The sequence below is a fragment of the Nerophis ophidion genome, linkage group LG15 (assembly GCF_033978795.1).
Source record: "Nerophis ophidion isolate RoL-2023_Sa linkage group LG15, RoL_Noph_v1.0, whole genome shotgun sequence".
Classification (NCBI taxonomy): Eukaryota; Metazoa; Chordata; class Actinopteri; order Syngnathiformes; family Syngnathidae; genus Nerophis; species Nerophis ophidion.
The window spans coordinates 45,675,513-45,694,419 of NC_084625.1; the positions used below are offsets into that span (position 1 = coordinate 45,675,513).

At 39.9% G+C, this 18,907-nt stretch overlaps 1 protein-coding gene and 1 long non-coding RNA gene across 3 annotated transcripts in view; both read right to left on the bottom strand.

Annotated features, from left to right (window-relative positions):
* Nucleotides 1-18,907, bottom strand: part of LOC133569713 (uncharacterized) — a 164,567-nt gene that overhangs the window by 36,240 nt on the left and 109,420 nt on the right. The window lies entirely within an intron of this gene.
* rbm33a (RNA binding motif protein 33a) overlaps nt 1-18,907 on the bottom strand; it is a 76,296-nt gene that overhangs the window by 28,025 nt on the left and 29,364 nt on the right. For both annotated transcript variants that reach the window (XM_061922253.1, XM_061922252.1), the window contains exons 10-15: nt 16,413-16,474; nt 10,250-10,379; nt 8,148-8,512; nt 7,471-7,725; nt 7,053-7,349; nt 6,053-6,775 (exon numbers count right to left, since the gene is read on the bottom strand). In XM_061922253.1, coding sequence (XP_061778237.1) covers nt 6,053-6,775; nt 7,053-7,349; nt 7,471-7,725; nt 8,148-8,512; nt 10,250-10,379; nt 16,413-16,474 — 1,832 coding nt within the window. The remainder of the gene's footprint in view (nt 1-6,052; nt 6,776-7,052; nt 7,350-7,470; nt 7,726-8,147; nt 8,513-10,249; nt 10,380-16,412; nt 16,475-18,907) is intronic.

Sequence of the window (18,907 nt, forward strand, 5' to 3'; positions counted from 1 at the left end):
TCAAACTTGCACAATTTCCACATTTCTCAACTGATTTGAAGCGTTTCAGCATTCACACACTCCACTCACCTCGGACAATCAAACTAACATTTTCCAAGTTCCCAAAAATTCCAGGAATTTTCAGAATTCACGGTTTTCCAAAGACTTTTTTTCACTTCTTCATGGAAATTTTTCACAATCCACATTTTTCAACCGTTTTTGAGCATTCCACCTTAAAAAACATTCTTCTTAATTGTGACAACAAAACTAAACAATGTATTTTCGCAAAGATTTCCGGTGTTCCCGAAATTTCAAAATACTCATTTAAATTCAAACTGTTAATACTTCAACCTTTTTCAACCCATCCATCCATTTTCTACCGCTTATTCCCTTTTGGGGTCGCTGGCGCCTATCTCAGCTACAATGGGGCGGAAGGCGGGTTACACCCTGAACAAGTCGCCACCTCATCGCAGGGCCAACACAGATAGACAGACCACAGTCACACTCACATTCACACACTAGGGCCAATTTAGTGTTGCCAATCAACCTATCCCCAGGTGCATGTCTTTGGAAGTGGGAGGAAGCCGGAGTACCCAGAAGGAACCCACGCAGTCACGGGGAGAACATGCAAACTCCACACAGAAAGATCCCGAGCCCGGGATTTGAACCCAGGACTGCAGGACCTTCATATTGTGAGGCAGACGCACTAACCCCTCTGCCACCGTGAAGCCCACCTTTTTCAACCGTTTTTAAAAATTCCAACACCAACCCATCCATCCATTTCCTACCACTTATTCCCTCCGGGGTCGCGGGGAGGCGCAGGAGCCTATCTCAGCTACAATCCGGCGGAAGGCGGGTTACACACACCCATCTCGGAAAATTGTTGTATTACCTATATTTTCAAAAATTCCCATTCAAATGAATGGATGTATTCATGGTTATACATTGTCCGAATTATAAAAACTTTATGCATTTTTTTTACTTAATTCCGACCTTTCAACCATCAACCCACAGTTTTCTACACAAACGTTGCAACGCAAAACATGTTTTCCTTTTCCCAAAATTCCTGGTTTTCCGGTCATTTTCTCCGATGACATATCCCACATTTATCATCCGATTTGAACCGCTCCAACATCCACACACTCCACTCACCCTGGATATTCAAGCCAGCATGTTTCACGGTTCCGAAAATTCCTTGCATTACCCGGAATTACCAGAAATGTTCTTCCATTGAAAATAAATAGGCAATATACAAACCTCTCCATATCCCACGTTTCTCAACCGATTATAACCGTTCCAACATCCACACTCTCCACTCGCCCTGGAAATTCAAGCATTTCAGTTCCGCTCACGTGTATCAGCGGTTTGGCGGCTCGCGCACATAGGGCATTCACAAATTCTAGTTTCAGATAATTTTATAATAGAAATTATTCCATCTGTTGTAACCTTATATCACCACCAAATAAACTCAATACAACATATTTATAAAAATAAGAATATTAGGGGAAAAAATACATAATTTTAAAGGTGCTCAGCTGTTTGCAACTTTCTCTCAGTTACATTTTTCAAACAAAAGTTTTAACAAATACATCACCAGCTAAAATGTGTTACCAACTGTAGTTTTATATCATTACGTGATATACAGTATACAGATTGTGTGTGTGTATGTGTATATATATATATATATATATATATATATATATATATATATATATATATATATAGCCTTAAAATACTTTGGAATGTTAGCACCCTATAGGCGTCTACGTCCATGTAGCAAACAGCCCATTTACTGGGGACTAGAGATGTCCGATAATATCGGACGATAAATGCTTTAAAATGAGATATCGGAAATTATCGCTATCGGTTTTAAAAAGTAAAATGTATGACTTTTTAAAACGCTGCTGTGTACACCAACGTAGGGAGAAGCACAGAGCGCCAATAAACCTTCAAGGCACTGCCTGTGCGTGCCGGCCCAATCACATAATACCTACGGCTTTTCACAAACACAAGTAAATGCAATGCATACTTGTCAACAGCCATACAGGTCACACTGAGGGTGGCCGTATAAACGACTTTAACACCGTTAGAAATATGCGCCACACTGAGAACCAGCACCAAACAAGAATGACGAACACAGTTCAGGAGAACATCCGCACCGTAACAACATAAACACAACAGAACAAATACCCAGAACCCCTTGTAGCACATACTCTTCTGGGACGCTACAATATACTATCCCCCCCAACCCCGCCTACCTAAATCTCCTCCAAATTCCAAGCTGCTGTTTTGAGGCATGTTAAAAAAAATAATGCACTTTGTGACTTCAATAATAAATATGGCAGTGTCATGTTGGCATTTTTTTCCATAACTTGAGTTGATTTTTTTGGGAAAACCTTGTTACATTGTTTAAAGCATCCAGCGGGGCATCACAACAAAATTAGGCAGAATAATGTGTTATTCCACGACAGAATATATCGGTAATTAAGATTTGGACAATATCGGCAAAAAAGCCATTATCGGACATCTCTACTGGGGACCCAATGATTTTTTCCCAGGACCCACTCAAATCACCACATCTTTGTCGTAGGGCCGCAGAGAGAACGGCGCTCCAGAGGGTCATAAAGACCGCCCAGAAGATCATCGGATGCCCCCTCCCCTCCCTGGCTGACCTGTACAGCTCCCACTGTCTCAGGAAAGCACAGAGTATCATGAAAGACCCATTCCACCCCGGGCACTGCCACCGAGAACTGCTACCCTCGGGCAGACACTATAGCAGGGGTAGGGAACCTATGGCTCTAGAGCCAGATGGGGCTCTTTTGATGGCTGCACCTGGCTCTCAGATAAATCTTAGATGACGTTGCTTAACACGATAAGTAATGAATAATTCCGCTGGTAATCACAGTGTCAAAATTAACGTTCAAAATACAAAACATTCTCATGTATTTTCATCCATCCATCCGGTTTCTACCGCACCTGTTTAAGCAGTCGCATTAATGGTGAGAAGTATTTTATTTATTTTTGGTTCCTTCAGAATAACAATGTTATTAAAAAAAATAAGAGACTTATTATACTGTAAAAATGTTGGTCTTTCTTAAAAATGCACGCATATAGTTGTATTCAGTGTTAAAAATTTTTTTTAAATGTATCGCTCTCACGGAAATACTTTTGAAAATATTTGGCTTGTATGGCTCTCTCAGTCAAAAAGGTTCCCGACCCCTGCACTATAGGGTGCTAAAAGCTGGCACAAATAGACTAAAAAACAGCTTTTACCCAAGAGCCATAGTAGCATTAAACAGGCACTGATTGAGCACAATATGTCCATCATGTCCTCATGTGTCATGTCTTTTATTTTTTTCGGACTATAATGTGCAATAATGTTATATGTATATGTGTATATATATATATATATATATTCATATGCATGTGTGTGGATATATATACATACGTATATATAGATACATCTCTTATTTCTATCATTGTTTACTATTTATATTACCATAATGTATATGCACCTTAGGGGATCTGCTCCAATTTCGTTGTTCTTTGAACCTGTTCACTGCAATAATGACAATAAAACTCTATTCTATTCTAGGGACTCACAACATTGAAAACAACCAACATCAACCAACATTCTGGCACATGTATAAGAAGCATTATGATCAGTCATGCAATGTGATATCAGTCATGTAATGACACTGTATGACTCGAATACAAAAAGCTGTGGGACGGGGATGTTTAATTGCGAGTTGCATTAGACCTCATATCACTGCGGTTATACGTATGAGGGCACAAGTGTGTTATCGTGTACGTTGTTTGATTGTTAATAATATTATTGTGGTATTTAGGAAATTTCATGCTGCTCCTAATTTTTTTTCTCTGCTACTAAAATGTTTCATTTAGGGGCACAGTCCTGCACTGTAATTTATTCTCAGTCCCTTAGCTGAAAGCTAGGAATTAATTGTATATCTCCATACAAAGTGCAGAGGCGTTCCCCTAAATTAACAATAATAACCTCTGTTGTGGCAAATAAACTATTTATTAGTATCCTCGGTTAGTGTTTTTCAACCTTTTCTGAGCCAAGCCACATTTTTTTTCATTGAAAAAATCTCGAAGCACACCACGAGCAGAAAACATTAAAAAATTAAACTCAGCATCCGATACAGTAAAAAGTTGTTCTCGCAGTTAATTGTTAGATATGAATTCAAACCATATCCCAGCATGCATCACTGTAGCTCTTGTCACAACCTGTTACATCACGCCGTGACTTATTTTGAGTTTTTTGGGTGTTTTTCTGTGTGTAGTGTTTTAGTTCTTGTCTTGCGCTCCTATTTTGTTGTTAATTGTCAAATCATGTACGGATGTACTTTGTGAACGTTGTCTGCTGATCCACACGCTGTAAGTCTTTGCTGTCGTCCAGCAATCTGTTTTTGTTTATTTTGCAACCCCTTCAGTTTTAGCTTCGCTTTGCATAGCCATCCCCAAGCTTCAATGCCTTTTGTTTATTTTGGTTTAAGCATTCGATACCTTTTTACTTGCACCCTGCCTCACGCTGTTGTCTGCATATTGTGATCACCACAAACCATGTTCCAGCAGGCATGCTAATAGCTATGCAAGCTGCTAAGACAGCTTAAACCTACATCAATAAATAAGTGCTTAGTAAACTTTAAATGAGACCAATGATGAATAAGGTATTTTCTGACAAACAAATGTGGTTACAATGTTGGATACTCATGTTAAACAACGCCAAAGTGTGAAATCATAAGGTTCATACATTTGGCCGTGAGCTTGCACAGAGTTTTGAATGCCTCTTTTAGCAAGGTTTAGTATGTTTTTTTTTTAAACAAAGGGGACTCTGTGGCATTGCCGATTGACAGATGTACATCTGTGGTCACTCTTGAACATATTGTGTCGGCAAGCCTCCTCCCCCACTGCTGAGTTGACGAGCTGAAACTGCTGCCGCTGAAATTTCTGTATATTCCTTCTCATTACATGTCTTTAAAATAAATACTGTAAAATGAATACTACCATATAGGGAAAATTAACAAGGATATTAATAAGAGTATTTGTGTCAGCATTGTCGGGATCAGAAGAAAACGACAAATATGGTGAGAGCGGATCAATTCATAAATTGGTGGTGTCGATAGTACCAAGGCTAGTATCAGTGTATGGCTGTTATAAGAGTGATTAGATCAATATTTTTATTTTATCCAAATCTTTTGTTTTTTTGTTCATGTTTACAAACTTTGAGAATGATTCTCTGGAAACAGGAGTACTGAGGGCAAAAACCATAGGATTTCAATGAGTAGATAGTAGTTTCTGCTTTTGTTTGGTGTACTTTTGACTTTGTTTTTGGTCAAACAACTGTATGGAATTCAAAGACAAAGGAACTAGTATAAATATTGTGTTGATATTGTTTGACTGTCAATTGCATTCACAGTAAATACATTGAAAAATGTAAATTTATATGTGATTGGTATTGGGCAATCTCACTCATGGATGATACGTATCGCAATTGGCAGCCCTACACCTGATTGAAACATCCCTAACATTTATTAGAAAATGATTATGCTTGGACTTAAATACTAGTCAAATTTTTCCAAAGCTGTATTGCGCCAATAAATTAAGGATTGTTGTATTTAATTAATTGCTTTGTTTTAAACATAAACAACTCTGATTAAGCTTGTAATGCAGTTATATAATGAGGTTAGAAAAATGTAATTTTTTTGTTTATACTAATTTAGGTGTCACAGCTTTAAAAAGGAGTCATTTTTATTTATTAGGATTTTTTGACAACTGATAAAAGATAATAGTGTATTATTGGGATGTATGGTATTCTGGGGTGTTAAAAGGAACAACAAAGCACAGTGTCAGAAAACTGTGAAATGTGGATTGGTGAACAGTTCAACCTCTACTTTATTATTATGCTGCAGGCTGAAGTGAGTACAACAAATTATAATTAAATTAATTAGCATTAATTTGTTCATCAGCAAGCTAGCAACTAAAATAAAGGTTTTTGCCCAAATATACGTCACACTTAAAAATAAAATGAAAAAAGAAAATATCTGCTCACCCCGCCTGAAAGTTTGACCACTCTGACTTTTTGCGGCACCTGCTGGCCTTCACTGTCAGCAAGCTTGGCCCGCTGCATTACAGTTCTTTTAGCCCCGGGTTTAAGTCCTTGAGCCTGGGGCTGACCAGGCCCAAATGGGGGAGTCAGGAGTAAACTCTGAAGGGGGACCTGAGCAAACTGGTTAGGAATGCCTGGTTTGTTTGCATTCTGCTGTCCGACTGGCTTTCTCTGCTGCTGCTGGAGGATTTGTGAGGGCTGTCTCCACTGCTGGTCTGGACATAGGTTGGGAGTCTGTGGTTGCTGGTTATTTCCCTTTAGCATTTGCAAGCGTGACTTGACGTCGGGACGATGCGTTTGCATAGGAGCCGCACCATTGGGGTTGCTATGATTAAGATTATTTCGCTGATTTAATGATTGCTGTGTACTTGGTCTCTGCTGTTGCAGCTGTCTTTGTTCCTGGGGCTGCTGTGGTTGTGTTAGCGGTACCGCTGGGTGCTGTATTAAGGGGGGTGCTGGTTGGTTTTGTTGAGATGGTTGAATCTGCGAAGGAGCCAGGCTTTGGGTTAGCGTTTGGGTGTTGATCCGCTCCAGGAGCTCCTTCTTCCTGACGCCGGCTTGCATCTGCCGTCTCAACTCCTTCTTTTTTAGGATCTCCTCCCTGAGGCGTTTCTGTTCCTCAATCTTCATACGGTACAGCCGGGTCTCCTCATCCTCATCCGGGTCCTGGGGTACAAAAAAAAAAACAGATAAAAGGTGTAGAAATTACCAATGGACTCCAGTCACAAGGGGGAGCATGACATTGAGAGTTTGAATGCCAGATGAAGTATTGATCTGGTCTTTGCAAAGAAAAGAAGCAACCATATGAGTAGGTTTTTGAATAAATTGTCTACCAATTTGTTTGACTGATTCTACAACTATTGGATGGAACGTGTATTTTCCTTGCTTTGAACGGCTGAGGAGGTCAGAAGGGGGAATTACGCTGTGAGTAAAGAAAGCTGACCTGTGGTGCTGTGCTGCTTGGGACTTCTTTGCAAACCACAGTCCTGCCTATGGCCCCAGGCTGTGAGGGAGTCTTGGCAATGACCTGGCCTCTTCCTCTGCCATTGCCAGGCACGGCGTGAGCATGTTGCACGGGACGCACCCCCTGTGTTGCCTTGGCAACAGGCCTGACGTTAGTGGGAAGGGAGCCGGTGGGGCGGGTGCTGTTCATGTTTGTGTTGCCAGGTGCTATGGGGAGCTCCCGAAGGTTGCTGTTGCGCTGAGGATGCATTTGCATTTGCTTGGAAACAGGTTTGTTCTGTAGAAAGGGTGGGGGAGAAAATTCAGTATTTCGGTTATTTTATTGAATAATACTGTTGTTATCGTAGAGCTATGATTCAGAGTCGATGGGCAATCACTGAGATCTGAGAGCATCTCACCATTCTTTGTCTATTGGACATGTTGCGCTGTTGGAGATTTTGAAGGCGGGGACTGCCCTGTCTCGGACTGCCATGCTGCGCATGAAAGAGATTCTGTCCGTGATGCAGCAATTGGGGAGGCTCGTTGAGATTTAGCTGTTGTGGCGGCTGCTGGTGTAGTAGCTCCTGCCTATGATGCTGTTGGTGGATGGACTGATGTGTGGGCAGGGGGTCCTGGTGGGGAGGCTGAGGGAGCGGGGGTCCGTGGATCAAGCCCTGAAATGCAGTATAATCTTTTTTAAAGCAGTAAAAAAGGGGGTTACACATTGACACTGTCTTTCTTTCAGCGCCTGTCTGTGTAAAATCACTAGAGGGCGCTCTTGTCTTCACCTCAAGACAAAACATGGGACTGCAAATTGGCAAGAGTCTTTCGCTATGCCTCACTAGCACTGAATATCATTACCGGAGTTGTTTATTCATGCAACCAGTACCCTGGTATAGCAATCACTGTTGCCTTCGCTTACATAAATAGGAGCAAAATCAATAAACATTACAAATCCACTGAACACCAAATTGTTGAACTGTTTTACTAGAAATGGAGAAGGAAATATTGGAAGAAAGATGCATACAGTTGTCAAGATAACTCCTACCATAGCAGACACGGACAAAGACTAAAAAGCAATTACACTCCTTTGTACCTGCATCCCAAACTGGGCCTGTGGTGGGGGGAAAATATTCCCCTGCTGAGCGAAGGGTTGACGAGGGCTCAGGAAGGGCCTGGGCTGGTTGGGAGGAGGTCCTTGTTGATTCAAGGCGACCATCCCCTGGTGACCTTGGGGAGAAGGGAGGCCCGGTCTTATCGGTTCCCTCGGAAACAGTCCTGGTAGGCCCTGGCCAGGCTGGCCAAATGCAGGACCTGGAAGGCCGAAGCTTATGTGTCCCTGACCGGGTATGTGCTGCTGCTGCTGCTGCTGCTGCTGATGCAGATTGGTGTTCATCAGCGGGTTGGGGCCCAGGTGATCAAATAAGTGCTGCCCGGGAAAGCGTGCTGGATCGGTGTGTTCTGGAGCCGCATGACGAGGAAAAAAACAACAACACAGGGATGTCAGTTTCTAACCTTCAGTAACTCCCTGCAGGTATATGTCTGTGTGAGGGCAAAAATAAAGCTAGAAATAGAATAAAGTTGATGGTTAACAACCACTGCATTATGTTAGGCATAAAAAAAAATATTACATATATTCATTTCCATAAACCCATTCAAATTAATATTTTTACACAATTTAACATTTTTTATTTACAATGAGTTAGTCTCATGTGAAGTGAATGGAAGAGGCCCAAAAGGCAGATGTAATGTGTGCAATATAAAGGCCCTCTCATATTTCACAATCTCACACTAATTCAACCAATCCCAATTTTGTCCAATGCCCGCAACTTTCACGCCAAATCAAAACTTGTGTTTATTTTCTAAGTGTAGACAAAGCAGGGCCAACAACGAATGACAATAGATCAACTCTTTATTGCTCAAACGGCACAATTGTTCCTTTTCACGTAGCGCAGACCTACTTCCTGTTCCCGTCTACAGGGCTAAGCCTTCGTGGTAATGTAGTATATAAACATTTAGCAACACACCTCCCAGTTTACATGTATTCATACAGTACAGGCTGAACGTTTGGACGCACCTTCTCCTCATTCAATGCGTTTTCTTTATTTTCATGACTATTTACATTGTAGATTGTCACTGAAGGCATCAAAACTATGAATGAACACGTGAAGTTATGTACTTAACACAAAAAGGTGAAATAACTGATAACATGTATGACATTCCATTATGAAGCAACTAGAATATAAAACAAGATTTAAGTTATTTCACCTTTTTGTGTTAAGTATGTAACTCCACATGTGTTCATTCATAGTTTTGATGCCTTCAGTGACAATCTACAATGTAAATAGTCATGAAAATAAAGGAAAAAAAAGGTGAAATAACTGAATACATATATTCTATTCTATTTTGAAGAAACTTTAATTAAAAACATGATTTCAGATATTTCACCTTTTTTTGTTAAGTATATAACTCCACATGTGTTCATTCATAGTTTTGATGCCTTCAGTGACAATCTACAATGGTAACAGTCATGAAAACAAATAAAACACATAGAATGAGAAGGTGTGTTCAAACGTTTGGCCTGTACTGTATTTTTTATTTTTTTATGGAGGCTACAACAATTGAAAACAGATTATAATTTGCAATGCTAGCAGAGAAGCAGTATTTACATGAGATATGTTGAAGGGTAATGATAATCTCTCATGGTCTCTTATTTACCAACAAAAACTTTAACGTGTCGGAGTAAATGCGTTTAAACCAGAATAAAAGTTTAGTACACTTTACAATTGTGGAACATACACGGAAAATGTGTTCAACCTGTGGACTACAGAGCAGACAGTGGAAAAAAGGAAGCCTTTGGTGGTGTTTCTTTCTATGATTACATGTACCGGTAATCATTACAACTACTAGTTATGATTGATTAAAACACAACAGTGATTTGACAATGAGCTCCGAGGATGTTTTTATTGCAATCTCTAACTACTTCAAAGTTTGTGGGCTATAAAACATCCAAAATGCATTTGTCTACCCATGTTTGTTGAATTCCTGAGCTTCTTGAGGTTAAGGTTTCGGTAACAAATCCATAAAAATCGCCAGATGATTCAAAGTTAATGAAAATTAAAAAAAATCCCCGTCACATTTCAAAAAGAGTACCAAATCGTTGAGGTACTGAAAGGCGGGAGAGTATTGTTACCTCACCTCCAATAAAGAGGGGCTCTCTGTCCTGAGGGCCTTGATGAGACTGATTCCTGAAGGGCTCCATGAGATGAGGCGGGCGCTGAGTCTGACCAAAATTATTTGGCATGTGCTGGTGGAAGTCTCCCGGCCCCTTGGAAAGGAACACATTCAGGACAATATAACAAACTGGATGATCACAAAGAAAATGAGCTATTGCGAAATACATAGTAGAACATTAGTATGGATGCTAATATTCATGACAGCAATCGGTGTGAACTTGAGAGCTAATCAATATTAATAATAGTTGGGCTTTGCAGATAAACCTTCTAAAAGTCGAGGCTAATGTGGCAAGAGGCTTTAGCATCTATCTTCCTTGAAAAAATCTGAGAATAACCTTTTAATCCCTCACTGGTATTCAATTACCTCTCATAACTGTCTTCATTGTTCTTTCAAAAATTAATCTGTTGAAGAATGTACCTGCTATTCAACATGTGGCAAGACCACAAACGGGATGCTCGCCTCCTCCAGGCCTATTGTGAATTACTTAAGATGCTATCGAGGCTTAATCCACCTTTATTCCACCGCCGCATGGCCGTGTTTAGGGAGGCGTTAGGAAGCTCAGAGGCACCACGAGTCCCCAAAACTTGCTTAACAGAAAGTTAATCAAAGGGGCTTAAGAAAAACAGGGGGATCACTCTGGGAGAGCTGTCAAAGTATTTGAAAAGGTCAGGCAGGCAGGTTTTCACAATGCAGCAGCTCACTAATAGCGGGGCTCATCCTCTCCATTCTAATCCTTCACAAACCAGCTATTGGCTGTTCAATCCGCCTGTGATACTAACGGATAACCAAGACTAATCAGAATCAGAGATTTTAACATATGCAAGGGAGAATGAAAATGTGGTTTGAACACTATTCTGACTCCTTTTACAGACACAAATTGTCTGTGGAAAGAATAAAAAGTAGATGTTGGCATAGTTCAAGAATTTGTTTTAACAATCTGCAGTAACAGCTATTCCACTTCGGGGAAATTTGATGATACATTTCAAATTCAGTGGAATATAATTAATTGTGGAGTCTATGACACCCATTCCTTAATTTAGGCCTTCTACAATTGTATGTGATTATAAATGGTGTCCTTGGCAGCCGCAGAAGAAATGCGATTGGCAGCCGGAAAATTTCAATGGTGTGCTCTTCATCAAACCGCTTTCTGTAAACCATGGCAACGCTACCAACAATGCCAGATTAGAAAATGAGAACAGCTTCAATACTACACAAACACAGAGCAGTGGGGGAATGCAAAAGAATGAGGTGGTTGGACAGGAAGTAAATAAAAAAGTATCATACATATTGATTAATATAGGTTGGGGTGTAAAATTGTCTCCTAGTGCTTTGCGATATGAACACCAATATTTATCCCGATAACCATTTTTATCAGTTCATATAGTTTTTTTTCTCAAAATTATATACCGTATTTAACAGAGTATAAGTTGCCCCGGAGTATAAGTCGCACCTGCCGAAAATGCATGATAAAGAAGGAAAAAAACATATATAAGTCGCACTGGAGTATAAGTCGCATTTTTGGGGGAAATTTATTTGATAAAACCCAACACCAAGAATAGACATTTGAAAGGCAATTTTAAATAAATAAATAAAGAATAGTGAACAACAGACTGAATAAGTGTACGTTATATGAGTGGTCCCCAACCTTTTTGTAGCTGCGGACCGGTCAACGCTTGATATTTTGTCCCGCGGCCCGGCCGTAGCGGGGGTGATTTTATTTTTTTGTTTGTTTTTTTGTCATGAAAAAGGGTGTTTTTTTGGATTGGTACACTAATTGTAAGTGTATCTTGTGTTTTTTTTATGTTGATTTAATTAGAAATAATAATAATAATAATAATAATAAATTATTCTGCGTCCCGGTACCAATTGAGCCCGGTGGTTGGGGACCACTGCGTTATATGAGGCATAAAAAACCAACTGAGAAGGTATGTTAACGTAACATATTATGGTAAGAGTCATTCAAATAACTATAAGATATCGAACATGCTATACCTTTACCAAAAAATCTGTCACTCCTAATCGCTAAATCCCATGAAATCTTATACGTCTAGTCTCTTACGTGAATGAGTTAAATAATACTATTTGATATTTTACGGTAATGTGTTAATAATTTCACACATAAGTCGCTCCTGAGTATAAGTCGCAACCCTGGCCAAACTATGAAAAAAACTGCGACTTGTAGTCCGAAAAATACGGTATACACAGACATAAATTGGGTTTCATTTTGGACTTTCTATTTTCCTCATATTTATAGAACACGTTATACAGAAAGAGGACATGACCATTAACAACAATAACAAGTATTTGTAGTGTCAACACTTTTTTTTCCACAGTGTAAACTTGGGTCATGTCTACACGTATGAATTTAGAGATGGAATAGGTCATTTCTCATTGTCTGTGGGACTGCTTGTCATAGACCAGGCCAGGGGATTCCAAAATGCGGCCCGAGTGCCATTTACGGCCTCTGAGTTTGTTTTTTATTGTCCTGCAACACATTTTACAGTATAAAAAACAACATGTTTTCGGATCACAACATAAAATGGGACTTGACAACCAAAATGGTCGACCACCTGTGGTTCTTGCTGTTTGTGCTTTTTGACGATTTCTGTGCGTCCTGTCGTGATGAACATTTGTATGAATTTCTTGCAAGATTATGGTAAGCCTTCAAAGGAATACTAACAATATTAGCAAATAAGATCCCATTGGGGTTAAATCAGATATTACACTAATTTTATTTGTTACCTAACATAATGTTTTGTAGTTGGTTTTGCATATTTGTTTATTATTTTCATTATTATTATTATTATTTTTTTATGCACAAAATGTATCCAAGTGGTCCCTCCTAAGCATCCTTCAATGGTTCTGTACTTGGCCCTGCTGGAAAGTTTGGAAGAAGAAAAACCTTTGGACAACGAATCCGTTAGGCTCGTTTGGTGTGTCACTATGTTTTTTTTTTTGTACTTTTAGTATTTTGTTGAATTTTAACACCGTCTCTTTACTGTTTGTTTTTCATACTGTGCTTGTGAAGTGATAGAAAGAACGACTTGTTGGTGGCATGTGTAGCAGATTAGCCTACCTTTGCTTGGTCTGTGTCTGACTTTTTAAAACCAAACAAAGGAGTTCCATTTTACTCTTTTTGGCACCAATTCTTATTTGGGTTTTGTTGGTTTAGCTTCCATTGTGCTCTACCTCTGTGCAGCCCGGCTCCCGGCGACTTTTGCCATAAAGTTATTTTAAGTGATAAAAAATGCTAACACAAAGCAGCAGAGTTGCTCTCATTTCATTAGCTGCAGCCCATATGAAAAATTGCAATAGAAACAATCTGAATTATATCATATGACTGTATATATCTTGGATTTTATCGACGTCACGTCCGGCTCACGACCCGCCCATTAGGTACACGTGGTGGTCAACCTTGCTCCGTTCTTAATGGGTACTAGGCGCCATTTGGCCTTTTTCGAAGAAAAATTGCCCTATGCTTGTGTTGTTTTACCCTGTATGAATTGTATAAATCGAGAAAAGTATAAACGTTTCTTTAAAGTTCCTCGAGAGGTAATTAAAAAGGACGGAAGAGTGCAAGATTTTATGAAACAAAGAGGAGAAAAAGCATGCAGCTCAAACTCCAGTCCAAGGGAGCAAAGTCGAAGAACGCATGAATTTGCAGTGATAACTTCAATAAAGGTTTGTTTGATATACTTTTAACATTTATTAATTCCCCTTTTAAGGATTACATTTATATTATTTGTATTAAACACACGTTTGCTATAAGTGTTTCGGAAAGCACCAACTCGGCGGGTATAAAAGAAAGCAAATGTGAACAAAACCTATAGGAGTTGAGTTTTTTGATTGATTGATTAAAACTTTTATTAGTAGATTGCACAGTTCAGGACATATTCCGTACAATTGACCACTAAATGGTAACACCTGAATAAGTTTTTCAACTTGTTTAAGTCGGGGTCCACGTTAATCAATTCATAGAGTTTTTACCAAAGGCAGCAATCACAAAAAAATATATCAGCACATACATAATGTTGACATCTATGGTTATAATTTGATAAACACGGGGAAAAACACGCTTCTCGTAAATGGCGCCTGCAACAACAACAAACATGGCAGTAGACCCGAAGTTAAATCCTCAAACGCAACCTTATCCGAGCAAAAACGATGCATATTAATTAGGGATGTCCGATAATATCGGAGTGCCGATATTATCGGCCGATAAATGCTTTAAAATGTAATATCGTAAAATTTCTTGATTATCTGTATCGGTTTCAATATGTAAAACTCTTTAAAACGCCGCTGAGCACACGGACGTAGGGAAAGGTACAGAGTGCAAATAATCCTTAAAGGTATTGCCTTTGCGTACCAGCCCAGTCACATGATATCTACAACTCCTCACACGCACATGTTAATGCAAGGCATACTTGGTCAACAGCCATACAGGTCACACTGAGGGTGGCCGTACAAACAACTTTAACACTGTTACAAATATGAGCCACACTGTTAATCCACACCAAACAAGAAAGACAAACACATTTCGGGAGAACATCTGCACCGAAGTGGCTGGGGAGAGGGAAGTATGGGCTTCCCTGCTTAGGCTGCTGCACCCGCGACCTGACCTCGGATAAGCGGAAGAAGATGGATGGATGGCATCCGCACCGTAACACAACATAAACCACACAGAACAAACACCCAGAATCCCTTGCAGTACTAACTCTTCCGGGACGCTACAATATACACTCCCGCTATCCCCTAACCCCCCACCTCAACCTCCTCATAGTCTCTCTCATGTCCCAAATTCCAAGCTGCTGTTTTGAGGCATGTTAAAAAAAAAATAATGCACTTGGTGACGTCAATAATAAATATGGCAGTGCCATGTCGGCATTTTTTTCCATAACTTGAGTTGATTTATTTTAGAAAACCTTGTTACATTATTCAATGCGTCCAACGGGGCATCACAACAAAATTAGGTATAATAATGTGTTAATTCCACGACTGTATACATCGGTATCTGTTGATATTGGTATCGGTAATTAAGAGTTGGAGAATATCGGAATATCGGATATTGGTAAAAAGCCAATATCGGACATCTCTAATATTAATCCAAGAAGTTGTGATACCAATTTCCATGACCCAGCCACACACAAAGAAGTTGTAGACCTCCATGATTTTCCATCAGTTTTGTCGTGTAGAATGATGTCTGGAGCACAATAGTTCCATTTGTCTGGGAAGGCGACCGACATAATTTTTGGTATCACTCTACAAACCTTTTTTCAATAAAGTATAGGGATAGATACTATTGCACAGTTTGCATTTTTGCTCGTATCTGAAGACTTTAGCCTCTTTTTTATTCCGATAGTTCGCACCCGGCTTGCTGTACAACAGCCATCTTGCCTGGGTTGACCACCACTGGTTTTCACTTCCAAGAAGAAGTCAGGTGTCGGAATAGCAATATCGCACAGCACCCTTCTAATAAAATGCCATTTCAAAAGTGACTTGTAGAAACAACAAGCGTGACTTCATTCCTGGAAATCATTCTTTCACGACTCAAGGGCAATATTTTTCCTCCTAGGAAAAATAAACACTTTAACAGCATTTCTGTCATCCTTTGCTTGGATCACTTGATAGTGATAAAAAGAGACTTTGGAAATGAAAGACTTAAGATTCCCTTTCTCTGGAGTCAATTTCCGCTTTGGAGTACAAAATGGCGCGAGGCCAATCCTCATCTCCATGAAAATACCAGCATGTTTCCTTAACTCAACTACCACTCAAAACAGTCTCCACGCCTTTTGGGACACGCACACTTCTCGACGGAACATTGCAACTGGTAGTGTAACCGGACTTCACAATTCCATTATGTGTCGAGATGAGCCCCAGCCCATCCATGACCAGCTGCTAACCGCAGCCGCGACCGTCTAAAAGCCTCTATCGCGCCTCTCCAGTTGTGCAGCGCAGCTCGTATCAGTGCTTACAAATTGGCTTGAACAGTGTTTGGGCCGCGGCGGGCGGTCTAATTGCTTTAATGATACTTGCTTTTCACACAAGAAAGGTCGCGAGCCACTAGTGTGTAGTCGGAGGAGTGGGTGTGAGGCAAACTGAAGGCAGAGGAGGAGCTGCTACTCACCGGGAACCTTTGAGGACCCACAGCAGGTCTAGGCTGGCTCGGAGCAGGAGGCATCAAGGGCACTGCAATGAAAGAGAGGTGGGGGGAGGCAATGAAGAGGGGGGTGTAGCGGGGGATGGGGAGGAAAAATTAACATGAGGGGCAATAGGCAGGGAGAGGGTGGTACGAGGAGAGGAGCGTTAGAAAATGCCATTTGAAAGCATTTGACACACAATGCAAACAGTTGAAGACAATGTTCATGTAATATCAGCAGGGGTGGACTTGACTGGCCATCGGGAGTCAGGCAGATCAATAATGGACCTTGCTTATTTATTAATTGCTGCACTTTGCCTTGGTAACAACAACACTGAGTCTCCCCGGCTGGCCTGGGGACATGCTGCTGCAGACACAAGGTGACGATTGATTGGCCCAGTCAGTGACTTGTCTGTCAAGACTACCAAGCCCAGGTGTCCTATATGAGAAGCTACAGAGGCCCAGGAATCCTGCCCACCCATCCAATCATCTCTAATGATGATGGGAAGTCGATGAGAGGGGTGAGGATAGGGTGGTAAAGGAAACAACAACACTACAGTAGTATAGGAACAAGAAAATGGAGAATGCAAGAAAAAATGAAAAAGGGGTGTAAAGAAATTAAAAGATAAGAAAAAGTCAAGCTACAAAAGCAGGAAAATGTGATTTGCTCACAGCTTGTAAAGGAACTGATACTGTGGTAAGCAGTAGGGGTGTCAGCAAAAATAGATTGACATCAAAATCGTAATTGTTATGTATTATGAGTCTATATCAATCCCAAATGTGTAATAATTACTTTCAGGCTATTTCTTCAAGTTTATTCAGTGTGTGTACTGTTTGTGATCTAGAGGCCTGCGTAATGTATTATTCCAGCAAAGTGTGCAGCTTGGTGCGCTGATAATGTTAGGTAGCAATCTTCTGCATTAAAAAAAAAAAAAAATATATATATATATATATATAGATATAGATATATACAGTATATATACATATATATGCATATATATATATATATAATAATATATATGTATATATATATATACACATACATATGCATATATATATGTATATATATATATACATATATATATATATATATATATATATATATACATACATACATACACACACGAACATGTATTCCCCATCAACACAATATCATGTACATTATTATGTATTACATTTAACCTTGATGGCCAAAATAGGATATGTATTGTACTTACCATTCTTACTAAGTGTGTCACATTACCACTAAAAGTAGCAGAAGTGTGCGTGTGTGTGAGTGTGTGTGTGTGAGATTCGGGATGTAACCATAAATAGTAATAATGGTAACCGTGGTAAAATTCCCGACGGTTAGTCCATCCATCCATTTTCTACCACTTGTTCCTGGACCCTATCTCAGGCGGGGTACACCCTGGACATGTCGCCACCTCATCGCAGGGCCCTCGACCGTTTGTATTAGTTTTAAATCAAAATGATCAAAATAACGTGATTAATAACTACACTTTGAGAAACTCACTGACTGACTGGCGATAACTTGCTATGTTAAATGCTAACATGAAAACAAGAAACAATTATGTCTTACCCATTAAGAAACGACATACCCCATTCTAAACTTACACAAATCACATTAATATCCAAGGACCCAAGCTATTCAATTGTGCACACTGAACCTACAAGCTGTATTCTTGTAGGACATATTGATCGATACATACTCGGAAGAATATGACACGGGGGTGAACAGAGTACGACGCCGCAAGGCTCGCCAGAACACTTATCAATGAAGCATAAAAAACACATGAAAAAGAGTGGGCTTTCTAACAGTGGGTCTATTTATTTTGGTTATTAAAAAAAATACAAATTAAAGATTTCAGTGTGTGTACAATGACTTTTTGAGCACAACGACCAATACCGCAAGAATGATAACTGTGATAATTTTGGTCACAATGACGGTGATATGAAATTTTCATATCGTTAGATCCCTCAAGTCAATTAATCCCATCCGGCCTGCGATCTAAAGTGTTCTTTGAATTTTGTCCCCCTCTGTGATTGAGTTGGACACCCCTGTCATAAAGTAATCTCAGTACCGTATTTTCCAGACCATAGGGCGCACCAGATTATAAGGCGCACTGCCGATGAATGGTCTATTTTCGATCCTTTTGCATATATAAAGCGCACTGGATTACAGGGCGCATTAAAGGAGTCATATTTTTTTTCTTTTCTATATGGAAAACAGTTTTTTGTGGTCTACATAACATGTAATGGTGGTTATTTTGCCGAAATGTTGCATACATTAGGTTTTATAGATCATCTTCAAGCAGCTTTCTGACAGTTTCTTCAGGATGCGCGGTTTCGTGGGCGGTCTTATTTAAGTGGCTCACCTTCGACAGTCTTCTCCTCATCATCTTTGTTGTAGCGGTGTAGCGTGCAAGGATGGGAGTGGAAGAAGTGCCAAAAAATGGAGCTGATTTAATGACATTCAGACTTTA